The sequence below is a fragment of the Falco peregrinus genome, chromosome 12 (assembly GCF_023634155.1).
Source record: "Falco peregrinus isolate bFalPer1 chromosome 12, bFalPer1.pri, whole genome shotgun sequence".
Classification (NCBI taxonomy): Eukaryota; Metazoa; Chordata; class Aves; order Falconiformes; family Falconidae; genus Falco; species Falco peregrinus.
Genome location: NC_073732.1, coordinates 21358968 through 21382006, shown reverse-complemented (window position 1 = coordinate 21382006; position 23039 = coordinate 21358968). Strand labels below are relative to the sequence as shown.

Here is a 23039-nt window from a genome sequence, read left to right as displayed (position 1 = left end):
GCCACTGAGGAAATACAGCGAGGAAGGTACCTTGCCCAGCATCCTGGCTGTGGACTTGCCCTACTCCAGCCTCAAAGGGATCCTTCAGCTAACAGGGACAGACCTCTGTTGGCTGCTACCAAGAGTCACCTGAAGGCTGCTGGAAGGGTTTTGCAAGAGAAATCTAGGAATGATTCTCAATTCCTACTTTATCTAGTAAAAAAAATTGAAAGCAGCTCAGCTGCACTCATTTACAGTTGCCTGTCCTCTGCTCCACCCTGGTGGGCTCAGCAGCACAGAGGCCCCCACACAGCAGCACTTGTACAGAAAGTCAGAGCTCTCTGGCTGGGGGTACCCAGGACACATGCAACAAACAGATTTCTAGCCCCGTACCTTCGCCTTATCCCTCTAACTCCAGGCAGCTCTCACCACAGAGCTGCCCAGCCTTGGGCATTCACAGGTCAAATGCTTCACTTACACTGATTTTTGAATGCAATTACCAGCTATTTGAAACACAGAACATTCTTAGCCTCCCTTGGATCAACTTTTTCAGCAATGCTTGTTCCAGGGAAAAAAACCAACCACTAAAACAAACAAACAGATCTTCAGCAACTCAAGCAGCCACCAGAGCACAGGCAGTGCTTTGCCACAGGGTGAAGAGAGGTCACGCAGTGGGGGCTCATTACCAGAGCAGGAGGGTTGCGAAGCGACATCAAGCAGACCAGGCACATCTCCTGCAGAAAGTCACCCTCTCTCTGAATCTTTGTAATTGGTGATCAGTCCCATACAAGGCCAGAAATCAGGCTTATTAAAGCATGAACTGCTGAACCCCTTGTTAGATGCCAACAACATCTTCACCTGTGGGATTATTTACCCTGCAGGCAGGGTTACTGGCCCTGGAGAAAAAAAAAAAAAAATAGATTCCTAGCAGAGATAGTGCAGCTGGGGCACATTTCCCATCCATGGGATGATACCATGCTGTCTCACAGAGAGAAGGCTTCCCACACACACCAGAAAATAGCCAGTACAGCTGCATGCACACAAGGCATATGTTTCTGTATAAGGTACCTATATGGTACAGCTCCTCTTCTGCTTTCACTGTATTTTATCTTTAAATTGAGAGAGCTTTTTTGTAGCAAATCATCAGAGAGGAACAGCTAGTTACCAAGGAGATTCTCTGATGAATCAGACACTGACTGGTATAAGATCTAGACAGGCTGTAGCTTCTTAATTTGTGAGACCTTACATTTTAAACAGGGGGAAAAAGATCCTATCACAACCAGCCATGGACCACGCCAGCAAAAGCAGCTTTTATTTTTGCCATAGGAACAAATAGCAAGCACACAGTGTGGGAAATCAGTGAGCAGCCGGAGATGAATGGGAGCGTCTCTCCAGCATACTCTTGACTCAGAAAAGCAAATACCACCCAAGGACAAAGTGGTCCGATGGAGGTGACTGAGGGGAAGGCTGGGAAGCCCCTGATTTCACACCGGCACGTGCAAGGATACACAGGGAAGAGTGAGCACTGGAGAAAGAGCTGCATGCCTGCTTCTGCACAGCCCTGGCATTTTGGAAAGTAAAGGTTGCACAGCCTGGCGAGGTGCTGCCGATCCGTGTGCTGGCCACGGGCGCAGCGCAATACTGGGACTGCCCCAACCCTGAGCCCGCTTTCCTGCCAGACTCCTGCAGTTTTCTTTTGAGGAGCGGGTGAGACAGATGAATTTCACCAAATGACAGCAAAGGCACTGACCCCGTGCCAAGCATCCTGCCCTCGTGGGGGTGGCCATCATGCCCCGGAGGAGCCCAGGCAGCCAGGGATACACAGACAGCAGATGAGAAGAAGAGATTTTATGAAGGTGGGAATAACAAGGAGCTGCATGAAACAAAGTTTGACAAGAAAAAGCTCCCCTTTTTTGGGCTGACTGGATTCAGATGGTCTTTGCACCCACTTCCTTCTGGCGGCTTGTTTCTGAATAATTACTGAACCCTGGTGCTTCGCCTGCATTTAAAAACAAAGTAATTAAAACTGCCTGGGAACTGCAAGAGCAGTGAGAAATATTTGGAGACATCAAGAGACAAGATATATGGAAAACTCCTGCTTGTAGATAGGCTGTTTTCCCAAAGGTGGAAACTACAGAAGTATGTAGATGAGAGGGAAAATCTCCCTGTCAGATCCCATTGAAATCTCCGTTTTGGGCGCTGCTGCTCCGCTGCTACTAAGGTAAACCTGATCCTTACCGGGGGAAGCTGCAGGATGCGCTGAGGTGTTTGGGACAGTGCCGAGAGCTTAGATGGGCTGCTGTGAAGTATCAGGGAGTGAAGATTAAAACGTATTAGAGCAAATTCAGGCTTTACCGCACCCTGGAAAAGGATTTTCCTAGAGCGATTGTGTCCGACAAGAGGCTGGCACAAGCCAGGCTTTAACCAAGGATTTGAGTGAAGGGCTTCTTATAAGCAAACAGTTTCAAGTGCTGTTTTGAGATATAAATTACACTTGCTCATCTCAGAAATTAATTAGCTGTCAGTAGCATTTGTGGGCTGAAGCTAGAGGCTTACAGTAACATTTTAGTGATGCATATTGTGATGTTATCATGGGAGGACCACTTATTAGCGGGCCTTATTTAGAAAGCAAAAATACTCCAGAATGCTGCAATAGAGACTGAAAACAGCATATGGGGTAGGGAAGGGGTGCAAGAAACACTTGCTGACAGCAAGCTGCTTTTGGCACTGCAAAAAAAATTGTCAGGAATTTCCAAGCCATGGCTCACAGCCAGTGGGTAACTCACTGTCCATCCCCCTCCAGCTTCATACAGGGGCTCGTACAGCATTCACTTGCTGCCCTTCCCAGCTGTGCCAGGCAAATTAAAGATGTAGTAGCAGCAAATTAAAACAGGCTGCCAGCATTCATGCACTTAATGGGCTATTTGGTCTTGTTTGACTTCATATTTATGATCTTTATTCACTTTAGGGTTAAGTTGAAGTCGTTTATATGTTTGCATTTAAAACAGGGAAGGGCTGAGAAAGCTGTAACTGCACACAAACTTCCCACAGGCAAAGCACAAACTTCCACGGACTGCTCAGCTTACAAACCACACTATGCCACAAGAGTGCTGTTATTCCAGCCTTGGGCTGATTTGGGATATCCATACTCCCCAGGAAGCATTCAGAGTTTGTTTTTCCAAATGTGTGCAAGCAGCAGTTGCTAGAACATGAAGCGGATCTTACAGAGTGCTTTTAATCCAAGAACAGCAAACAGGCAGGTTAGGGATTTACCAGTGGAGAAACTGAGGCAGTGAGCATTTAAATAATTTGGATAAAAAACTGCAGCCGAACAGAAAAAGTGTCCAGATAGGAACTTAAGTCCTCAGTTCCGCCGCTTTGCAGTAACTATTGGTCTGGAAAGCCTTGAAAATGCACCGCTCACGTGACTTTGGCTATGCAGCAAAGCTGGCCTCGACACGGGGACTAAGGGCGGCACAGCCCCTGTACAGTGTGGTCCCTGGGCTGGACAACACCTGCATTCTCTCTTTGCTTGTGAACACTGACAGCAGCAAATAAATAAGAGGTTGACAGTGGTCTAAACACTGGCTTTTGAGTTTAAGGTTTGTTGCCACAAGCATTTGCCTGTGTAATAAGGAGAATAAAGTCAAGGAAAGAGGTGGGGATTCAAGAGGAATATGAACTGCCAGGTAAAGGGTGGCCTCCACCAAGCCATATGCTTGGCAGCAAATCTGGTCCCTCAGTACTAAACTTGTGTTGAAACAGGGAGAGATTTTGATACAGATAAAGTTGAAATACAAAGAAACTGATGTAATTTGCTCCAGACCTCTGCATGCACATATTCTTATATGGTGTTTGAGAAATCAATTATTCTCGGCGCATATAGAGTCCGTTGCTGAGCTCAGAATCCAGGCACTGGGGAAACTTATGAAACAACCATACAGATTAGCTCTGTCATAATCCACTCAGTCCCAATTGAAGAAATCCCCCAGGAGGGCTTTGTTGCCTTGCTAGAAATCCCCTTATTCACCAGCAGCCCCTCGGCAGGGCAGATGGGTTTTGCCTCACAGGGATGCTCTGCACTAGCTCCAGCCATTGACTTCCCCCCACCCAAAAAAGGGGCTTAGGCAGATCCCACAGGGCGTCTCCCTGTGTCCCCAGCATGATCCCCCTTACCTCAGCTGCTCGCTCCAGGGGACGCCCTGGGAGTCCCAAGGCTGCAGTGGGTTGAGCAAGCCAGCTTTGGGAGGAGGACTCAGGACCAGCCTGGCCCCTCACATGCCCTGGAAGGCAAAGCTCAGTGCCAGCACAGCGGGGAGGCACAGAATCCTTCCTGACAACCTTCTCTGAATGACCCAGATTGCATCAACAGGCTCTGGAGGGAGCCCACAGCCAGTGCTCTTCAGATGGGAGCATAGGATTTGCAACATGGGGCCCAAGAGGGACAAGGAACGCAGCAATGGGAAAAGAAAGCAGAAGGCCTCAGCACCCTTCCCACCTTCAAAGCTGGTAAATGTCTCTTATTTCCCTTTCTACTCTTTCTTATAAAGAAGCCGGAAAAGTCCCCCCCTCCCTGTGCTACTTTGCATGCCAAGTGGCAGGGTACTGGGGAGACCCCGATGCCGAGTACTGAACCTTGCCTTCCAGGCTGCTGTTCAAAAGCCCAGAGGCAGCCCAGCAGGCTGGAGCATTGCATGTGTGTGTCCAGAATGACCCAACATTTCTCCCCTTGATATTTAAGGATTATTTGGTAGATAAGCTCATGAATAACCGGGTGCTGCATGTTGTGCCAGCAGACGGGCAGTGGCAGCAAAGGAGTCTCCTGGTTTTTGCATGCTTGTGCAGAGGCTACAAACACAGAAGTATTGATGCTTGTAATACCCCTCCAGGTGAAGGGCAGGCAGAGAGAACAGACCCTAATCAGTGAAGGGGTCTACATGAACACACACACCCCACCCCCCCCAGGCACAATGCACAGAGGGACATGCCAGAAGCCTCCACTCCCACGAGAGTCTCCCTTTGGGACACTGCAGCTCTGCAGTGCCTCTTGGGCTGAGCAATGCCTTTTGACTCATGTAATCTTGTTTAAATGCAACAAGCATCTTCTCCTATGCAGGTGCAAGCCACAAGCACCATTATTCTGGGCATATAAGCCACTAAAAGCAGCATTGCCTCTCTTAATGGAAGAGAAGTATCACAGCAGTAGCTACACTATGGACCATTAATTTACTGCCAGGTGGCTTAATCCTAGACTTGAACATGCATTTAACTAGAGGTCTAGAGCAAAAAATATTACAGTGCAACTGTAGAAATGCACTTTCACAGTAATAGTTTTAGTGCCAGTTGAACTCTGAGGCAGAACTCCCTCCAGCTCCCATGCAGGCAGGGGCTCACTTCTATGTGCCCACATGCAGGTAAACACTGTGGGGTGGGATATTTGGTCATTAACAAAAGTATGAGGCAATGCCATTTCAGTAAGTGTTACATTAGAAATGAACGTGGAAGTATGGAGTCAGGCAAAAAATTACTTCATTATCATTTAGGTAAATGATTCTCCAGTACAGAACTGAAAATCTGCACCCCTGATACAGCCCCACAGATGCTTGTTACCCCTGTGCTTCATGCACATGTCTATGCTCTTTGCTGGGCTGAGTTCAGATCAATTGGCTTCGCTCAGCACCACGCTCGCCCTCCAGCACAAGCACATGACCTGCCACTTAGTGCTCACAAGTGTCATTTCCCAGCTGCACTGCCAGGGGTGTGCAGGAGGGGTACCAGGACAAATTTCTATACAATATTTGCCAGTTTAACTCCCAATTTGCCCAGCACAGCCATGTCCACTTCTAAAACAGGTCAGCTGCACCCCTCAGTAAGCTGGTCTTTCTAACTGGTATGTGTCCAGCAGTAGTTTTACGCTCTTGCTAATATCAGTGGAGATTTTAAATTGCCTTTAATTAGAGCTTTGAAAGATCCCACTGTTTCTCAGCAATTAGCTTCTGTACTGGGTTTGAATTGAACAGCAGCCCTTCACACTAGAGAATGTGACAAGCTTGGAAAACTGTTCATTTTTTACTCTGTTTCCAAGTCTTAACTCTGCTGCTGATGCGTAAAGGCTGGTGAGGAGACAAAATAAGTCTCGTACAAGGGAGAAATGAATGAAAAGTCTCAGAAATAACTTAAGCCCATCTACATCCTACCCACATGCTCACAGCTGGGTTTGTTCTACTTAAAACCAAAGTCTGCCTCCACTAATTCACACTTAAGTAGGTCTGACTGAAGCTGCGTGGTTTTGAGAAGCACTGGAAGTTTGAGATGTGGGGCTGTGATAGGAAGAATCCCGCTGCTGCCAGCAGACCCGCTGGGTCTCAGCACTGTGGGCTGCCTCCCAGCAGTTAGCAGGTCAGCACTAGGATGCTAAGGCTGCTCTTGCATGGGATTTACTGTCAGCACAAGGTCTTTGTGTGAAAGGAAAAGACCTTTCCTTCCCCCTCAGCCCGTTCTCCAGCCCTCTCCCCTCCCCATCCTTCAATGTCCCCCAGCTCTGTCACCCTTATTAGACTTCTGACCCATTAGCCTGAGGACAGCTGGGGAGGTAGAATCTAAGATACTACACCTGATACTGTAAGCTGTCCTACCCCCACCCCCTTGCCCTCCATCTCCTGGCCTCCAGGGCCCCTGCCCCTCTGCATTGCCCTCACACCAGCTCCAGAGCTGCACTAACATGCTGGTCTGAGGGACGACGCACTTTCAATGCCTCAGAACAAACCTCCAGCTAAGTTATTAAACCCATTTAATACCACTTCTGACTGGTACAGAAGTTACGCTAAAAATAATTGCATTTCTCACTAGTCACAGATAAAACAGACCCTTTTTAATCATTAAGATATGACCTGATGTGCATTACAAGATATTAACAGCCCCACAACTAAAATAACAGATACAAGACCAAAAGCTAAGTCATAAGCATTCTCAAATGCCTGCAGATTAATCATTTCATATCTCCATAGGAGCATCCACCAAAGCCTTCCATCACTGTTCTTCTGTATCACTGTGGTCTTAAAGCCACAGCACAGCTCCGTTCCCAGCCACAGCTCTGCCTTGTCCGCAGAAGGCAAAAGCAGGGAAGGAAGGTGTGTGTTTGCTCCCAAACACAAGTTGATGGAAAACAAGGAATCAAAATTTCCAGAATCTGTTTTCAGATTTTCCATTTCACTCTGTGAAAAAAAGAAGTCCCTTGTTGTGTCAATCCTTTACAGTAATTATAAAATTGATACTCTCTTCAAAATATTTTTTCTTCAGTGCTTTCTCCGAAGTGCACATCCACTCCTGATCTCATGGCTCAAACTGTACTCTTGGTATTTTTGGAATTGATTGCAGCCTCCTGATCCATAAAAATAAGCAACACCACCAGCAAAATAAGAGCACAGGTGCTGCTGAAATGGCAATCACTGCTCAGGATCCAAGCCTGCAGTTACACAGCCCGAGACAGAAACCCACTGCCTCCTCCACACAGCACAGGTGCCAATTTCTCCCCATTTGGGGATTAAATAGATGACCACACAGCAGTTAGCTGACCTGTCTGAATCCCTATCAAGGGCTCTAAGCGGTCCAGAAGCAGCACAGCTTCACTTTAATTGCATAAGCACACAGCTTGTTCAAACTCCACTCAGGCCCACACTCAAGGATTTAAAGTAGTGACAGCCTCAAGTGCGTTAGTCTCCCTTGCATACTCATAAGGTGCTTGAAAGCTTCAGCTCGCGTCCTTACTCTTGCGGCAGAAATCACGACCGTTTTGGTTTACATTGCTGAATCAAAAAGACCAGCAAGTGACTAACATTAGAGGTGTCAGGGAAAGCAAGGCAAAGTCCAAGCAGAACAGCTCTAGCAGAATCCACCATAAAGGATCAGGTGCATTCAATCCAGTCCCCTTTTTATCCTTACAACCACACTCTCAACCCAGGGGCAGCAGATTTCATCAGAGCACCAGAAAGCCACAGCTGTTTTGGAGCACTGCTCCCAGCCAAGTGCCCAGCATCTGCAGGAAGGCCCATCACATCACCCAAGCACGCACCCATTCCAGATTGGCCATTTCTCTAGGCACCTGGTACAAGTACCCAGCCGCAGTCAATCAAGCCATCTGCAGCTTCCACAGGCAAACTCATCAAGTGAGACAAATGCATCACTTATTTTCGCCATGGTTAATGGCCATGAACCTGGAGGCTGAAATTTCAGTTCATGCCAAGGAATACAACAGTCAATAACAGATTCAGCCCACAAATAACTAGAGGAGTCCTGGCCTGTGCAATGGACCAAGGACACAAAGAAGACTCATTTATTTCTCAATTCTTTGTAATTCCTCCAAAACTAGCAAAGCTGGCCCTCTCAGAGATATTTAATAAGTTATTGCTATAGTCTAGCCCAGAACTCCTCTGGTGGTGTCATTAGCTCTGCTGCCTGGTACTACAGGCAGCTGCTCCCACCAATAACGCCGATTAGAACATGTACGCTTGTTCAACTAGGAGGTGGCTTCAGAGTCTGAGCATCAAGCCAAGACCAGCTAGCTGCTCGGGTTGAGCAGTTAACATCCCTAAAGACCCTCTAGGCAGTCCTGGCTATACAGCATAAGCTGTAAGGAAAGGTGTTTTTTTGGGGGGAGGTAGTCAGCAGGAAGGGAAAGCAAGCCCCTCACCCCTGATCTTAAGCACTAAAGACTGGGAGTCCATGTTGTAGGGCCACGGCCAAACTTTATTCTTCAAGAAACCCAGCCCTCAACGTTGCCAATGACATGCTATTAAGTGACCTGAAGAAGATACTACAGAAGTACGGACTATCATCCATTATGGCTGTCAGCTTTATAGGGCAAGAGTCAGCATAACACAGCCAGGGCCTCGTGCTTCTGATGCCAGCAGGAGCTAGCAGCCCTGGAAAAGCAGGTCATGCAGCCTCATGGTGGGCCCCAGGTGGGAACAGGATCACCGTCAAGGGCTATCAGGGACAAGCTCCCCCAGAGCTCAAATCCCTATCATTTTACACCATCTCCAAGTCTGCCTTTCCTCCTCCACCTTTAACTGAAACCTGCAGCTGTGCCATGCTCACTCTGCACCTCATCCTCTCCCACCACCCAGCAGGTCACCACTAGCACTTGTCCCCTTTGCAACATTACAGCAGAGCTCTATTCCTCATGTCTTGTTTTCCTAACTTGAGATACCTGGTGCCCACATGCCCCTTCTGGCTGCACTCTCATGTGCCCCCAGCATCACCCCTTGGTGGCTGCAGGAGCCCTTGAGCTGCCTCATGCTCCTAGCCCACCACCCATCTGGTACAGGCAGCACCAACCAGCCTCCCTCAGGAAAGGTCTTAATAATAAGCGTGGAATTTTCCAAATATTGATTCATTTTAGCCTAAATAATATCATTCTGTTATTATTGCTTATAAAGCTGGCTCTGCTCCACCTTCTACAACATTGCAGGAGTGACTTGGCTGCATCAAAGCTAACTCACACATCGTAGCAGCAGAGCCAGGCTATGCTTAGTACAGTCCATCAGCTAAAATAAAACACCAGGACCCCCATCTGCTCTTATCAAACAATGATAGACATAAATCAATACACTCATTTCTGCATAGCTCTTCCATGACTACAAGCCTGCCTAGGGAGGAAAGCACATACATTCAGCCTTACTGAACTTTAATGCAGATCACAATGAACACAAAAACCTGGCATCTTGATGCAGTACCACAATACATACTTCACCCCAGAAAGCTGCAATATAAGGAGTAAAGATAGTTCAAGAATCAACACTCAAATGAGAAAAAAAAATACTTCAGACTACCAGGCACAATACCTTGGATGTGCAAACAGCACTTTTCTACTTGCTTGCAAGCATCTCTCCCCAAACAGCTCCACATTCTTCAGCCCAACAGCTCCAAAAAGTAGTCTCCTTCAAAATGTCTCAGCAAGAAACACCACAGAACCATCCAGAAAACACCTCGCTACTGTCACTGGGTGAACTATTCATCTGTGCTTAATCTGGCCTTGATCATCAACACCTGAAACTCACAGACACCCAGCACACCCTGGGTTATTTGCCCTGAGTTGCCATAGTTCAATTAACTTCACCTGATCCCTGATGACAATTGGGGTCAGCTGTGGACCTACAACTGTCTTGTTTAGGAGCCCAGACAGCATTTAGCAATAACATGGGGGGTGGGGAAGCTATTTTTCCTATTAAGCCTGAAGTCAGGATAGTAGCTAAAGTTAACTTGCTTGCAAGAAAAAGGTTTGGGGGTTTTTTGTGATCCATTGATTTTACATCTGAAATTCGGGTAAGAGGCTTAGCACACACTTACTGAGCAACAACTTCAAGGGACAGTGAGCAGGAGGCAGAAGTTTGGGATGTTGTTGTGTGGCTCCTGTTGCTAAGGTCAGTGCCTGGGTGATGCCTGTGTGCTCGCTGCAGCTGGGTCACTTGGGTTTTGCTTCTCAGAGTAAGGTGTGAGTCATGGCTGGAGAGCAAACTGCAAAAACTTGCTAAGGAATGCCTCTATCGTGTACTTCCACTCACCTATGAAAATATACATTAGTAGCAGCAGCTAATAACAACAGCCACTAGCAGTAGCAGATCTATATTAATACTTTTTCTGGTAGCAGCACGCTGTATATTAATAATTATATCTAACCTTTCAAATACACATAGGGAAAATAAAACCACTGTTTTTTCCACACACTGTTACAGGTCCCACCAATGTTAGGGTATAACATTAAGATATGTCAAGTCAAAAATGTCTTGGTGACAGAATACTCTGAATATCAGTGCTTTCTAGTTCCCCTCACATGATACAGCCAAAGCCTGAGTTTCTAAATGCCTAGTCACTTCTGAAACTATCACCAGAAATAGATGTTTGCGTGAGTTGTGTGTTGCACTAGTGGTAGCAGTAGGTTTCAGTTTGGAGATGTGATGGTTGAAAAAAGAGAAAGACATGGTTATTAACTTTTACCAAACCGGTAGGGTGTGCTTACATACAGAAATGTGCTGTACATGAATGTGATGCCCATATGACACTTACATATGCTCCCCACCTGTAAATGATGTGGTCCCTGTAAAGCCTTGTGCGCCTTGTCTCTGAGAAGCCAGCAAAGAAGTGCCTCTTTTTTCTTTCTTTTTTTTTTTTTTTTTGGTTTCAGGGGTTTTATGTCTTGATTCTGTTTCTACAAATAGTGATAAGTTTGATATAGAACCAGGTGGTTTTGGCTGTTATGAAGTGTGAATACTACAGAAGTCCATTACAAAGTTTTCATTAATGTTAAGAGATATGACATACTTGTACTTAAGGCTCTATCTGGATAATCATTCAAAAGCCTAGTTGAGCTCTCAGAGCCTTGTAGATCTCCACCATGTTCCAGAGCTCTTCTGACTGACCACGAGAAGATACAATGACCAGGAGTCTGAATCAGGTCCAGCTCTGTTCCTTCTTGAAATTCAAGTCAAACCTTTGAGCTGGGCAGCAGCAGCTGGTATTTCTCACCCCTGTGTTTTTCTTTAGCAACCTCACAGATCCCTTAGTTTGGGCAATACCTGTTCGGCATTCCCCTGGAATAGATCTGGAGTGGATCCCAGGGAGCTGGTAGCGTTTCTGCTGAAGCAAATGGTGCATCAAGGTGTACTGAATTGTAGAAATGAGCATTCAATGACTTGCATAATCTGTGTGCCTGCTTGTAAGGTATGGCCACTACACTTTCAGACCTCAAGATTTTCCATCTGGCATTAATAGAAGAAAGTATCTAAGTGTTGAGGGCTTAAACAATGAGGGTCATTTCTTATGGCTGCTCCCACACGGCACTGAGAAAGCTGGAAATGCCGCATGCCTCCTTCCTCTCCTCTTCCCCTGGCTGAGGGCTCATTTCATTTTCCCATGCAGTAGGAGCTGGACTGCGTCTTTCTTCATTTTGCCATCAGACGGTTTTGTAATCATCAGAAAAAGAAAAATCTGAGGCATCGCTGGTGGGAGCTGCTGGTTGGCCCCTGCCAGAACCCCCAGCCAGGGAACCTGGCACTTGGGCATTTCAGTGCTGTGACCTCTGGCTCCGGTCTCCTGTTGGGATGTTTAGGGATGTCTCATGAGGATGCTACGTGGGGGCAATTTTGTGAATGTAAATCACCATGAAAGCATGGGCAGAGCTGAGCTCCTGCCATGGAGCTTGAAAGCGTAGTCAGGGTTTAGGCTGCCTGGTCCCGTCTTCTTTGATTCCCTGTCTCACTGCTTTGGTAAGCGATGCAAGCAGATTGTTGCACGATGCCTTTCCTGAAGCAGATGGCTGCTTTCTTTCAAAGCTTTCTTATGATGGAAGTTTGCAAGTGCTGAGACAAGTATTTAACCTTCGAGGGCTTGCATTCAGCACGGGTGCCCCAGCTGACCGTCTGCTGGAGCGCTGCCTCTCACGCCAGGGCACCCACCCCGACGGGCCAGCTCGGCTGGCTCACCGTATCTTTGAGTGACTTAAGCAGTGGTTTTGGGGGCGCACTTACACAGGCCCTTGGATATATGCCTGTTTCCTTCAGCCAGGCTGCCTTGCAGCAAGTCCTTATCATTCATTTTAAAGGAGACATGTCAGGACCTGCATTACAGTCGGGTTTTTGTTTTTGGTACCTTTGGAGCCCCAAGGCCGGGCAGTCTCGCAATGTCCTCTTCCCACCTCTGACCACATCCCTCCTCTGAAGCAGCTACCAGACAGGGAAGAAGCTGGGACATGATTTAAAGGTAGATCTCAACAAATGCAGCAGATGACTTAAAGACAAGGGTCCTTCACAGTCCTACAGAGGATCTGCCAAGGAGGTGTTGAAATTATCAACAATTTCTTTCATATTTACCATATTCCTTACTGTCTTTTCTGTAAATATTGTGTTGCTTTAGCCAACACTCACCATACCTCTTTTAACTTTGATTTTATAGGCCTTGCCGAGGAGATAACCTATATGCTATGTTAGGTGCTTCCATTTGCTTGTATAAGCTGCCGTTTCTTCAAATATCAAACCATTAATAGACCTCTATGTAAATGTCTCTCAAGTGTAGAAGAATGAGATTTAATATTGCTTCTCACTGGTCTGACAGGAGGTTTGCTTGTTTTTACAGTAAAATCATTGCTGTTGCTATTTATCAGCCACACAAGGTTAAAAACCTCCTTAGAACTTGGATAGCAAAGTTCACTCTAAAACTTTGCTAAGTGAGTTATTTCACCCTTCCACCTGCAGCTGCTGCGTTATGTGCTCTTACGTTTGGGGTATTTGGCCTCGGGATTCCCCGTTATGTTCCTCCAGATTTTCTTTTAGTCCAAGCTTGGAAGCTGAAATGAGTTAATACCCAAACCTGCATCTACTCTTGAGGCTGCAATAGTCCACCCTTCCCTCTAAGTGGGATGTGATTGCATCTGGTGAACCTTGGCTCAGTCAACTGACAAATTTATCTGTTGCTGCCAGCTGTGAAACAGCAGGGTGCCTGAGAGGAGCATCCGAGCATCCGCCCCCGTGGGCCAGGACATTTTTTCTTGTTTCTGGATATAGATAAAAATTCATCAGCCTTCTGGGAAGGAAAAGGCTGTAAAGGTTAATAGTACAACAATGCCACAAGCTCCTAGGTGACTGTTCTGCCTGACATGATAGGAGTCTCGTGGGAACGCTGCTTTTGTGGGGTGTTTGTTATTTCCTTGGGTGGATCTGTGAGAGAAGGGCTAATCTTATGCAATGTGAACCACGTATTCTCAGATGAGAACATGTAGAAATGGTTAATTTTAGAACCATCCAACAAACAGAACACAGAGTAGCTTTGGATGCAAGGACTCAAAGCCAGTTCCTCAAAGCCCTTCCCAAAATATAGCCCAAGAGCCTCCAGTGAACATTTGACTTCATATCCGCTGATTATTTTTCTAATATTTTTTTTAAAAAAGATGACTGGTTTCTGAACTAAGACTTTCTGAAGATTTAACAGCTTGGCTTTTGAACATCAGTGATTTTGTTTCACTGAATTTTCCCATCCGCTCCCTTAACTAGCAGTTAGTGCCCATCACTCAGCTCCACGGCCAGCACTCTATCACGAAGGGCCAAAAGGCAGCATACAGCGATGCTGGAAAAAGGCAGCAACATGTTCACATGTTGTTTGACCACTGACTGGAGGTGTACATGGCTCAGAGGGGAAAAGCTGTCGGAGCAAGCCCCTCTGCATATCACGTTATCAATACTGTACTGTAGCACCATGCAGCACATCACGGGTTTCCTCCAGGGCAACCAGACAACCAAACCCAAAAAACAACTTAAAATAATTTGCAGGCCTTGTGTCTCCATTCTCCATAACGTGACTGGCTCCAAAGAGAATTTCCTTTTTTTCCAGACTGCCTTAAAAACCCCTTCACCTAGCTTTGACCTCAAATCCTTCTGCTCCAGACAGAGCTGAAAGAAGATTGTTCTTTAGGGCTCCAGCACTTGTTAATTCTCTTAAAGAGATTACTCAAATCTCCTAAACAAATATCAGACTAGATTTTGGATTAAGCATGGGTGCTAAAATGACCTTGCTGATAAAATCAGCATGATCTAACCTCACAAATTGGAGAGGGAAGCCTTGGATGTAATTTTGACTCGGTAGGTCCTATCGTGGTAAGTTGTCGGACTGCTCTGCACCTCTGTTCCTCTCTCTGTAATATTTTTGCAATGTTCCCTGAGAACCAATACAAAAAATGTCAGGTCTTCCAGACCTTCACGGGAAAAGCAATATACTGACAAAGTCACTGGGGCTGCGCTCAGCCTGCTGTTTTCTTTTACTAATGCTTATTGCTTTCTCCATTTCTCATATTTGAGCTGTCTGGTTCATTTCAGTGTCAGTACGAGGCTGCTTTGCACGGCATCCCAACTTCTGTGTTCATCAAAGTGCCATTGTTCGGAAGTGGATTTAGCGTGGTGCATTTGGCAGGGTGCTCCGGTCCAGGTGCTCGGGCATACCCCGGGATCCCCCAGGGATCTGTCTCCCCTGCCTGCTTCCTTTGGGTGATTTCCCCACTGTGCAGCTAATAGCCGGAATTATTTATGTCCTGCAGTTTGCTTTGTGTCTCGCTTCGGTTTCAGAAATAATTAACCCTGCAAAGACAGATGTGGATTTTGGCCGTGTAACCGGCATTTTCTAAAGAACCGGGAACGATGCAGTGAGGTTTGCGTTAGGCATTTTTGCCATAGTGTTGTGGCCAGGAACTAAGCCCAGAAACCTTTTCTGTCATGAGCATTTCAAAAAAGAGAGATTGTTAAGTCAAAACTGTATCACTTTCAACCTACTTCTTTCCTGTTGTTGTTCTGTTTCTGGTCTTCTATAAGCCCAGCAGATTTCCTTGCAAAATCTCTGGTGTCTGTAATGGAAACAATTTCAGTTTAATTTACTCATTTGCTAATCCTAATTTTCCAGTACTGTGCTTACAATATCTAACCAAATATCACTCATATGGAAACGCATTAAAATTCTGCAACAAGCTGGAACTTACAGCTTCAAAAGTTGTCAGCTTTGTTTCTCAGCTGTCAACATATAATGGTGGGTCTGCCTTCCTCTCCTCAAAAACATATTGGTCACGTTCGCTGTGCCCTTCCCGAGCACTATGCTCCATTTCACTCTCACTGTAGTCCATTATGGCAAACATATCCTGCTTCCACTAAGCTCCAAATATACCTGATGCAGAAATATGACCTTTTCCAAAAGATTTCTTCATATGCTATTATTTAGTTCTCCTTTGTTTTTAAATAATTTAATATATTTTTATAAAGACTGTTGACACTGTGGTGTGCTGCACATAGAAATAGCAAATAATAGTACTGTGACAAAATATTGGGAATAGTGCAGTCTGTGCACAGCAGTCAGAACTAAGAAACTGTGCGTTACACACCCTTGACTTGTGACAAAAAGGATGAGCGATCTGATTTTGTTCCGATAGTGGGGGCTGCCATTCGAACAGGCAGATCCAAAGGCTGCATTCCCATCACACCGCCTCTGGCTCCCCCATCCCAGATGAAGCGGGGCTGGATCTCGCTTCTGCATGGCGGACTGGATCCTCTCTGATCCCAGCCGGGCTCCCATGGATAAAAGTGTCCGTAAGGACCCCAGGCTGAGGCTGAAAGTGCATCTCCAGATGAGGCAGCTGAAAGTCGCTTTGTACTCAGTACTGCTGGCTCCCTTCCCTCCACAGCTGTCTCCTTCACTCCCTTCAGGGGGTTATATTTCTGTGAGCTAATTTAAGGAGAAAAGCCTTTTTAATCCGATATCTTACAGACTCAAAGTATGGATATTTTTTAGTTTGAATAAAATATGAGTATTAAGCTCTTTAGGCAGAGACTTTGTCTTCCACCATCTCTTCAAAGCGCTCAGCAAGCTGCTGGTATTACAGGTGTAAATATTACAAATAATATAATAGTTTGGATCTCAGAGATCTGTTTCATTTGGAATGTGCTTACCTCTATGTTGTGATAGAAAAGGCCCAGGTATAAGGAGGGCTTCCCAGAAGTTAGTGCTGAGCCTTGCCCTGGAAGACCTCAAGGTCAAGAACCTATTTTGATTTAGGTTTCCTTGTAATTCACAAGGCTTTTCTTGTTTTGCTTCCACCAGTGGAAAAGAGACACCCAGCCCAAGGAATAAAAATGAAGTTTAGCATACAGAGCACTCTGTTAAGAACTGGATGAAAGCTGTTTAATCCTGCAAGATAACGGTGTGTAGTAGTTCAAGGTAGAAAGTGAGAATGAATTCCCTAACCAGCTGAAGGCAAAGAGGTAAAAAGGACTTAAGAAAGAAAAATCCTTGTAGAAAAGAATAAATTATTAAGCGGAAAAGTAATTTAACAGAATAGTAATGTTCTCATACAACTGAGCAAATCTAATACCAACTCTGCAAATCTAATAAGATCTCTGCAAAAGCAGAGAAGTTCAATCTGAAGTGCACTCTTTTGAGGCTGAGGCCAATGTCCATTAAGTACAATAGAAATACTTCATCAACTTCAATACGAGCCAGGTCAGGCGTCCACTGGATTTGAATTGTCGGTGGCTGTTCTTGTCCCTACAGAATATTCCACTCAAACTTGCCACGGCAATTAAAGTAACATCTAATTTCCACAACAATACAAGCAAATTCGCAATATGTGCTGCTCTTGAACGCAAAGCGCAGGAGGCACCGCTGTGTTTGTGCCAGAGCCGTTTCCTCTGTTAAACGAGAACCAAATTGGCCCCGAAAAATCACAAGTCGGTGGGAGGCAGACATCAGACTTTCTAAAATGAGATGTAATCAATAGGCAGATGCCACAGAAGAATCCCAGGCTCATCCTCTGAGGGATCCATGAATAGTCAACACGAGGCAGGGCACCCATCTTGCACCAAGATGCCATTGTGTTGCCAGCCATTGTATTTCTCATTTCACTAATGGCCAGTTCATCGTATTTCAGCTAGTGCTTCATTGCGCACAGCAGCTGGAAATGATCAGCTTTGTTACCCACAGCTCCTAAAGGCTCCATGCCATAATCCACATGGAATTCTGCAGGCTTCAACGTACATGGAAAAGGCTGGCTATGCAATGGCATTTCATACAATGCAACTGCTGTGCACCCAGCTATCTTGGTCTATCATTTTTTGCAGCTCCCAGTAATGCCTCCCAGTGAGTGTTCCATTAACTTTTTCACCCCTTATTTCTTAAAAAGCCCAGAAGGAATCTTAATCCCCCTTATCTTGCTACACTATTATCTTGCTGCATTCCTGGTGGCTTCACACAGAGATTTTGTGGAACTGTTTTTTTTTCACTTAGCCCAAAATTGGCTTGGAGGAAGGCAGTGCAAAGAGGCCTTAGCCTGAGTAAGCTAGAAATATGAGTCTTGCTTTGTGCCTGATTTTAATTTGGATCAGATTAGAGGAGGATTTGTTTTACTGCAGTTTAAGAGAGGGGAACATCTCTCATTTGACATGGGAGACTGAGTCCTGTTAGATCCTCCCTTTATATTAGTCCCTTGGAGGAGCCCAGGATGATCCACACATCCTTGTCTGCTGGACCACCAGTGAACCCAGCCCTGTCAACTCTGGAAAGAGTGTTGGCATGACGTCTGTAGTGTCCTTTCCCTGATGAACTGAGGGTGTCTGTAATGGAAAAAGGAGGTGTAAGATTGGCAACTGCTGAAATACAGCTGGCCAGGAAGAAAAGGTACAAAATCCACTTACTTTAGTGTGCAATTGAAGTAATTTTATGGATCATACGTGTGTAATAGTTTGCTGTATTAATAGACTCAGTACAGAAGCTTTCAGGTTCAAAGTAAGCCTCTCAGTCTATTGCTTCAGTAAGAGCAGTCCAAAAACTATTGATCTATTTATACAGATAAACACCCAACAGAGTTATCGGAATCAAGGTAAACACTCAGAAACAGATTCAATAAAAATAATCATAAATAAGTAAAGACCCAGGAAACAGAAACGTACAACTTAAAACTAATTGAAATGCTGACCTGAAGAATAGCTGTTTAAATGCATTTCTGCAAAGGCAATTCCGAGAAAGGGAAAAAGAGTGCAAAAAGTAAGTGGATAATTTCAGAGGTGGTAGACAAGAGAACAGACAAGTAGCATGCAAGTCAAAGAGATAGGCAAGGGATAGAAAGTGATGGAAGCAATGCTGGGTTTTTTTCTTTATATATATATATATATATGAATTTAAAAATACTTTCTACAAAACAAGGTCTGAGCACTGTCATTGAAGTTAGCCTGGGGAGAGTAAAGGAGTGGCATGGGTATGCACATACACGTATTTTCTGTGGCTGGGCAGTCTAATTTTGCAGCCATGATCTTTTCTATGGTTAGGAGGAGTTTTAACGTGAACCCTGTCTGGTTTGCTGAGCCATTTTTCCATCTGCTTTGGCTGCCTCTGAAGCTACCATGGGACAGGACAGGATGGGATGAGGCTGGGCAGCCGCCACCACCAGTCTTTCAAAGTACATATCAGCCAGTTCATCAGTTCAGGGTTTAGGCTGATGACCCTATGGTAAGCGTTGGGTCATGCCTGTCCTCCACTGTAGTACAGACAGCCTGTCTTGAAAATAGTATTTAGATTCTTCAAGGCCTGATGAAGCCCAGGAGCCTCAGCTACTTGGTGCTGGGTACAGCAGTAACGAAAGGCCAGCTCCAGCCCTGGACAACTCACAACAGGCTCTAGTTTCATTTCAGGTGCGCTCCAGCCAAAAATATAAAGGCAGGTTCAGACCAAGCGCTGCCTCACCCACTTCAGCGCGTTACATCTTACCCTACAAAATAAATCCCAGTTGTGAACAGCCATGCTTTGCTTGGCTTTAAATGACGCACAGCAACAGCCCAGTATTCTGGAGAGAAAAGGTCACACGACATGTACAATTTAATCTCATCCACTTTGGTGTACATCAAAATATTAAGAGCTTGCAAAAAAATACAGTAATTATCAGCTGAAAAAAAATTGGTTTAGCCTGGAAGATTGAGTCCTTCAGGAGAAGTTCATTAGGTTTTGCCAGGAAGATTTAAACTTTTCCTAAAATAAGGAAATGGGCTCCATTGCAGCCTCAATGCAGTAAAATAGATGTGTATTTTGTGTACTGTTTCTGTAAATATCTGATGTACTTAACACTGGTTGCACTTCCCTTGGCTCATCCCAGCCTGGATGAGCACCAGGAGGTGCTCCCTGAAGGCAGCTGGAGCACACTGGGAACATGAACGAGCAGGAGTTTGGCACTGGCCTGAACCTCAGAGCTCCTTGGTACAGCCACATAGACGTGGACAAAGCCAAGCATATGCCGTGCTTGCAGAGGTTACAGGACAGTTGTTTTGCTGGTACAAGTCAACGCAGCACTTCCAGAGCTGGCGGAGGTGCCCTGATGGGCACCCAACCTGGGCATTGAGTGCCGAGAGAACAGGTCGAGGTAGCGGTGAGAGGGAACAGACCATGGGAAGAGACAGAGAAATCCAGACAAATGGGAAAGAAGAGGAAGACCAGGAAGTGACCTGAGGTTATCGAGCATGATTTTTAGAAGAAACAGGGAAAAAAGTACTTTGACAGAGAACATAATTAAATTATGGAGCTTCTTGGCAGAAGACCCGGTGAAGGTGACAGTGGGAGGTGGTTTGGGACAGAGATTAGACAAGCTCTGAAACCTAACAAATGCAGGATACTGGGAGGGTGCATGAGGTCCCACAGGCTGGTCAGAGCACCCCTCACATCTTGGTGCAGGTCCATCCATACCTGCTGTTCCTCACACCCATCCCAAGCACTCAGCATTGGGTGCCCTGCATTGAATGGGGTGGACTCAAGCTTTCACCTGGCACCACTGCTCCTTAAATACCTTCCAGCAGGGAGAAGCAGAAGGCAGGTCACAGGCTGATGTAATTCAGCTCCATCGAAGTCAAACCAGACATCAGGATGCAGCTAAAGGACTGCTGAACTCAGTGCTGGAAGGAGGGGAACACCGCAGAGTTTCATACATGGTCCAAAGGACACTGAGGGGAAGAAAGATAGCGAGTGGTTAAAGGTTTAAAAAGAATTTTTATAAAAACCCAAGATATTGTCAAAAAATCAGCCAGAAGCCAAGATTTGGCCAGATCTGCTCTTACTTAACCTTCGGTGTGAAATCAGGTCTCAGCCTTTCTATTCTTGGTAACAGCTGATGAACGCAATGTAACAAGGTATTAATAAACATCTGCCCAGCTCTTAGATTAATATGGAGGAGAATTAATGGAGGTCTTAGCACGTTCATATTTTCTAATTATGGCAGATGACTTTATTTATAGAAATAATAGGGAGAATGGAAATTGTCACTGACACCATGTCAATATACGTAATGAAATCCAATCATTTAATTGCATTACATTTGGCTAAGGAGTCGTATCAATAAAAGGCCCTCTTTAGTCAGAGCGGTTCAGTGGTTGGTACATACTCCATGTTAGAAAGCTATTAAGATTAATACTTTTTTTCAATGGCGCATTGGGAAAATAAGCCATCTCTGACATAGCTATTCCTCTGCCTCTGACCCCAATAGGATGGGGCCGGGGGCAAAGCTTTCCACCAGGAGAGGTGAAGGCCACTGACCCTTGCTCAGCTGCCTGGTTTTCGTGCTTCTTTCTGGACACCCCTTGATTCCAGTCCCTGATGCATCTAAAAGATAAAGTAATGCCCAGACTAAAGCCGGTGCTCTATTTCGGTTGTCGCCAGCCGTGGCTCATGCACCAGCTGTGCTCCGTGCAGTGCCCTCCTCCCGACCACAGCACAGCATCAGCAGTCCTGTGGGAACATCATACTACACCACGCAGACAGACAAAGCACAATTTTAGACCTTCATATGTTTACGCCTCCTAAGAGAGGAGGAAAGGCCTATAAAACTCCCGCTAAAGGACGCATGGCTGTTCGAATCGTTTGCAGCTTGTTAGGTAAACCCTGAAGCCAGATTGTATTGGGAGATGCTGGTGTGGGTGTTAGAGAGCTGCTGGGGTTTAAGTGGGCTTTGGACTGGCTGTGGCTGGTTTTCAGGGGTTTAAAACACATTTCATAGTGTTCAGTTCAGGCAGGTAGCTAGAGAAGTTTGGATCCTTTCTCCCAGAAGCAGGGAAAAGTAAAATAAAGCTAGGATTATGGTGACAGATGGTCTGTTACACACAGAGCACTGCTAGTAATTTTGCTCCTTGCACACTGAAGATCTGGAGTGATATTGAAGAGCCAAGAAAGTCCTCTGGTTCTCTCCTGTTCTTCCAAAATGTGTTTCCTAAACCGTTCTTACCTTCCAAAGCTATTGGTCTGAATTAATGAAAACAGAGCAAGGAAATGTTACTATTTCTATTAATTATAGAGGCAGGTTTGTGCAATAAACAGAATTCATATCCCTACAGCGCTGCTTAAGTACCTATAATTCAGCTGCTCCGCTGACAACTGCAGCATCTTCTTCACATTGTTTTACAAATTAGCAAACCTGAAATCAGCAGCCGTGTACACTGTGATGACATTTAGTTTAACTACAGGGGATCTGACCTGCTGAAATCCACGGGTGGTCCTCCAGCGCTGCTTGTCACCACTGTTGAGTTAAAGCTCCCAAATTAGGTATTCCTACATCAGCTCCATGCTTTCCATAGAAGTGAAAATACAGATGCTTAGGAAATACTGTCAGATACTTATTGCAATGGCTGGTACTCTTGCGAGTAATGCCAGACTAACACCTGGGGTGATGGTATTTCAGAGACTAGCAGAAAGGGGGGTGCTCCTGGAGCCAGCCTGACTTTCCAGGTCAGTCAGCTGGTTTGTGTTTACTGTGGGGTACGTGGAGTAAGAACCCCCACATGAATATCTTTGCTCAGTGGTCAATGCTCAATACCTGCATATCCCATGGGAATTTATTTTGCTCGTCAAAACCTGCAGAAACGGAACTCGGTGTGTTGTCTCCTAGTCAGTCCTTCCTCTCCCACCACCTTAACACCAGCGTTAGTGTCCTGTCTGGTAGGACTGATGGTAGCAATGGGTTGGATGAGCATCTTCTGTCACCTTATGGTGACCTTCATATTAGACCAAGCCTGGGACTAGGAAGCCCCAGGAGGAGCTGGCTGCTGAAAGCACGGTGCTCCAGCAGCGCCGGAGGAAGCAAAAGCTTTTGAGGGTGTGCTAAAAGAAAAAAAAAAAAATCCTGGGGACGTAAAGGGAAGCTGGAAAGTTGCAGAGTGATAGTCATTCTTGTTCCACTCCAGCTTTACACCTTCCAGATTAAATAAACTGCTTTTCTCTGCACCTGAGTGAGGGGAAGCGAGTGGCTGATTCCCAGTCAGTAACGCGTTCGGTAGCAGGGCTCCCGCTGCGAGCTCCGAGCTTTCTTCCAGCAAACTGGTCTGACTGGGGAGCACTCTGGCAACAGATAGACTCTGGCAGCAACATTTTCCAAAAGCTGTAAGGTGCCAATAGCGGACTGCTTTTGATGGCAGCATGTTCTGACAGAAAATGACTCCACCAGGAGAAAGAAAAAAAGAAAAGGCACTTCTCTGGGCTCTAGTGCAAAAGGTTGATTTTTTTTATCCACT

At 45.7% G+C, this 23039-nt stretch overlaps 1 protein-coding gene across 4 annotated transcripts in view; it reads left to right on the top strand.

Moving 5' to 3' along the window:
- KCNMB2 (potassium calcium-activated channel subfamily M regulatory beta subunit 2) overlaps window positions 1-23039 on the top strand; it is a 152579-nt gene that overhangs the window by 97129 nt on the left and 32411 nt on the right. The window contains exon 1 of one of the 4 annotated variants that reach the window (XM_027780403.2): window positions 4048-4488. The exons of the other annotated variants lie outside the window; for them this stretch is intronic. Coding sequence (XP_027636204.1) covers window positions 4439-4488 — 50 coding nt within the window. The 5' untranslated portion in view covers window positions 4048-4438. Of the gene's footprint in view, window positions 1-4047; window positions 4489-23039 lie in introns of those variants that run through there. 4 annotated transcript variants of the gene reach the window in all.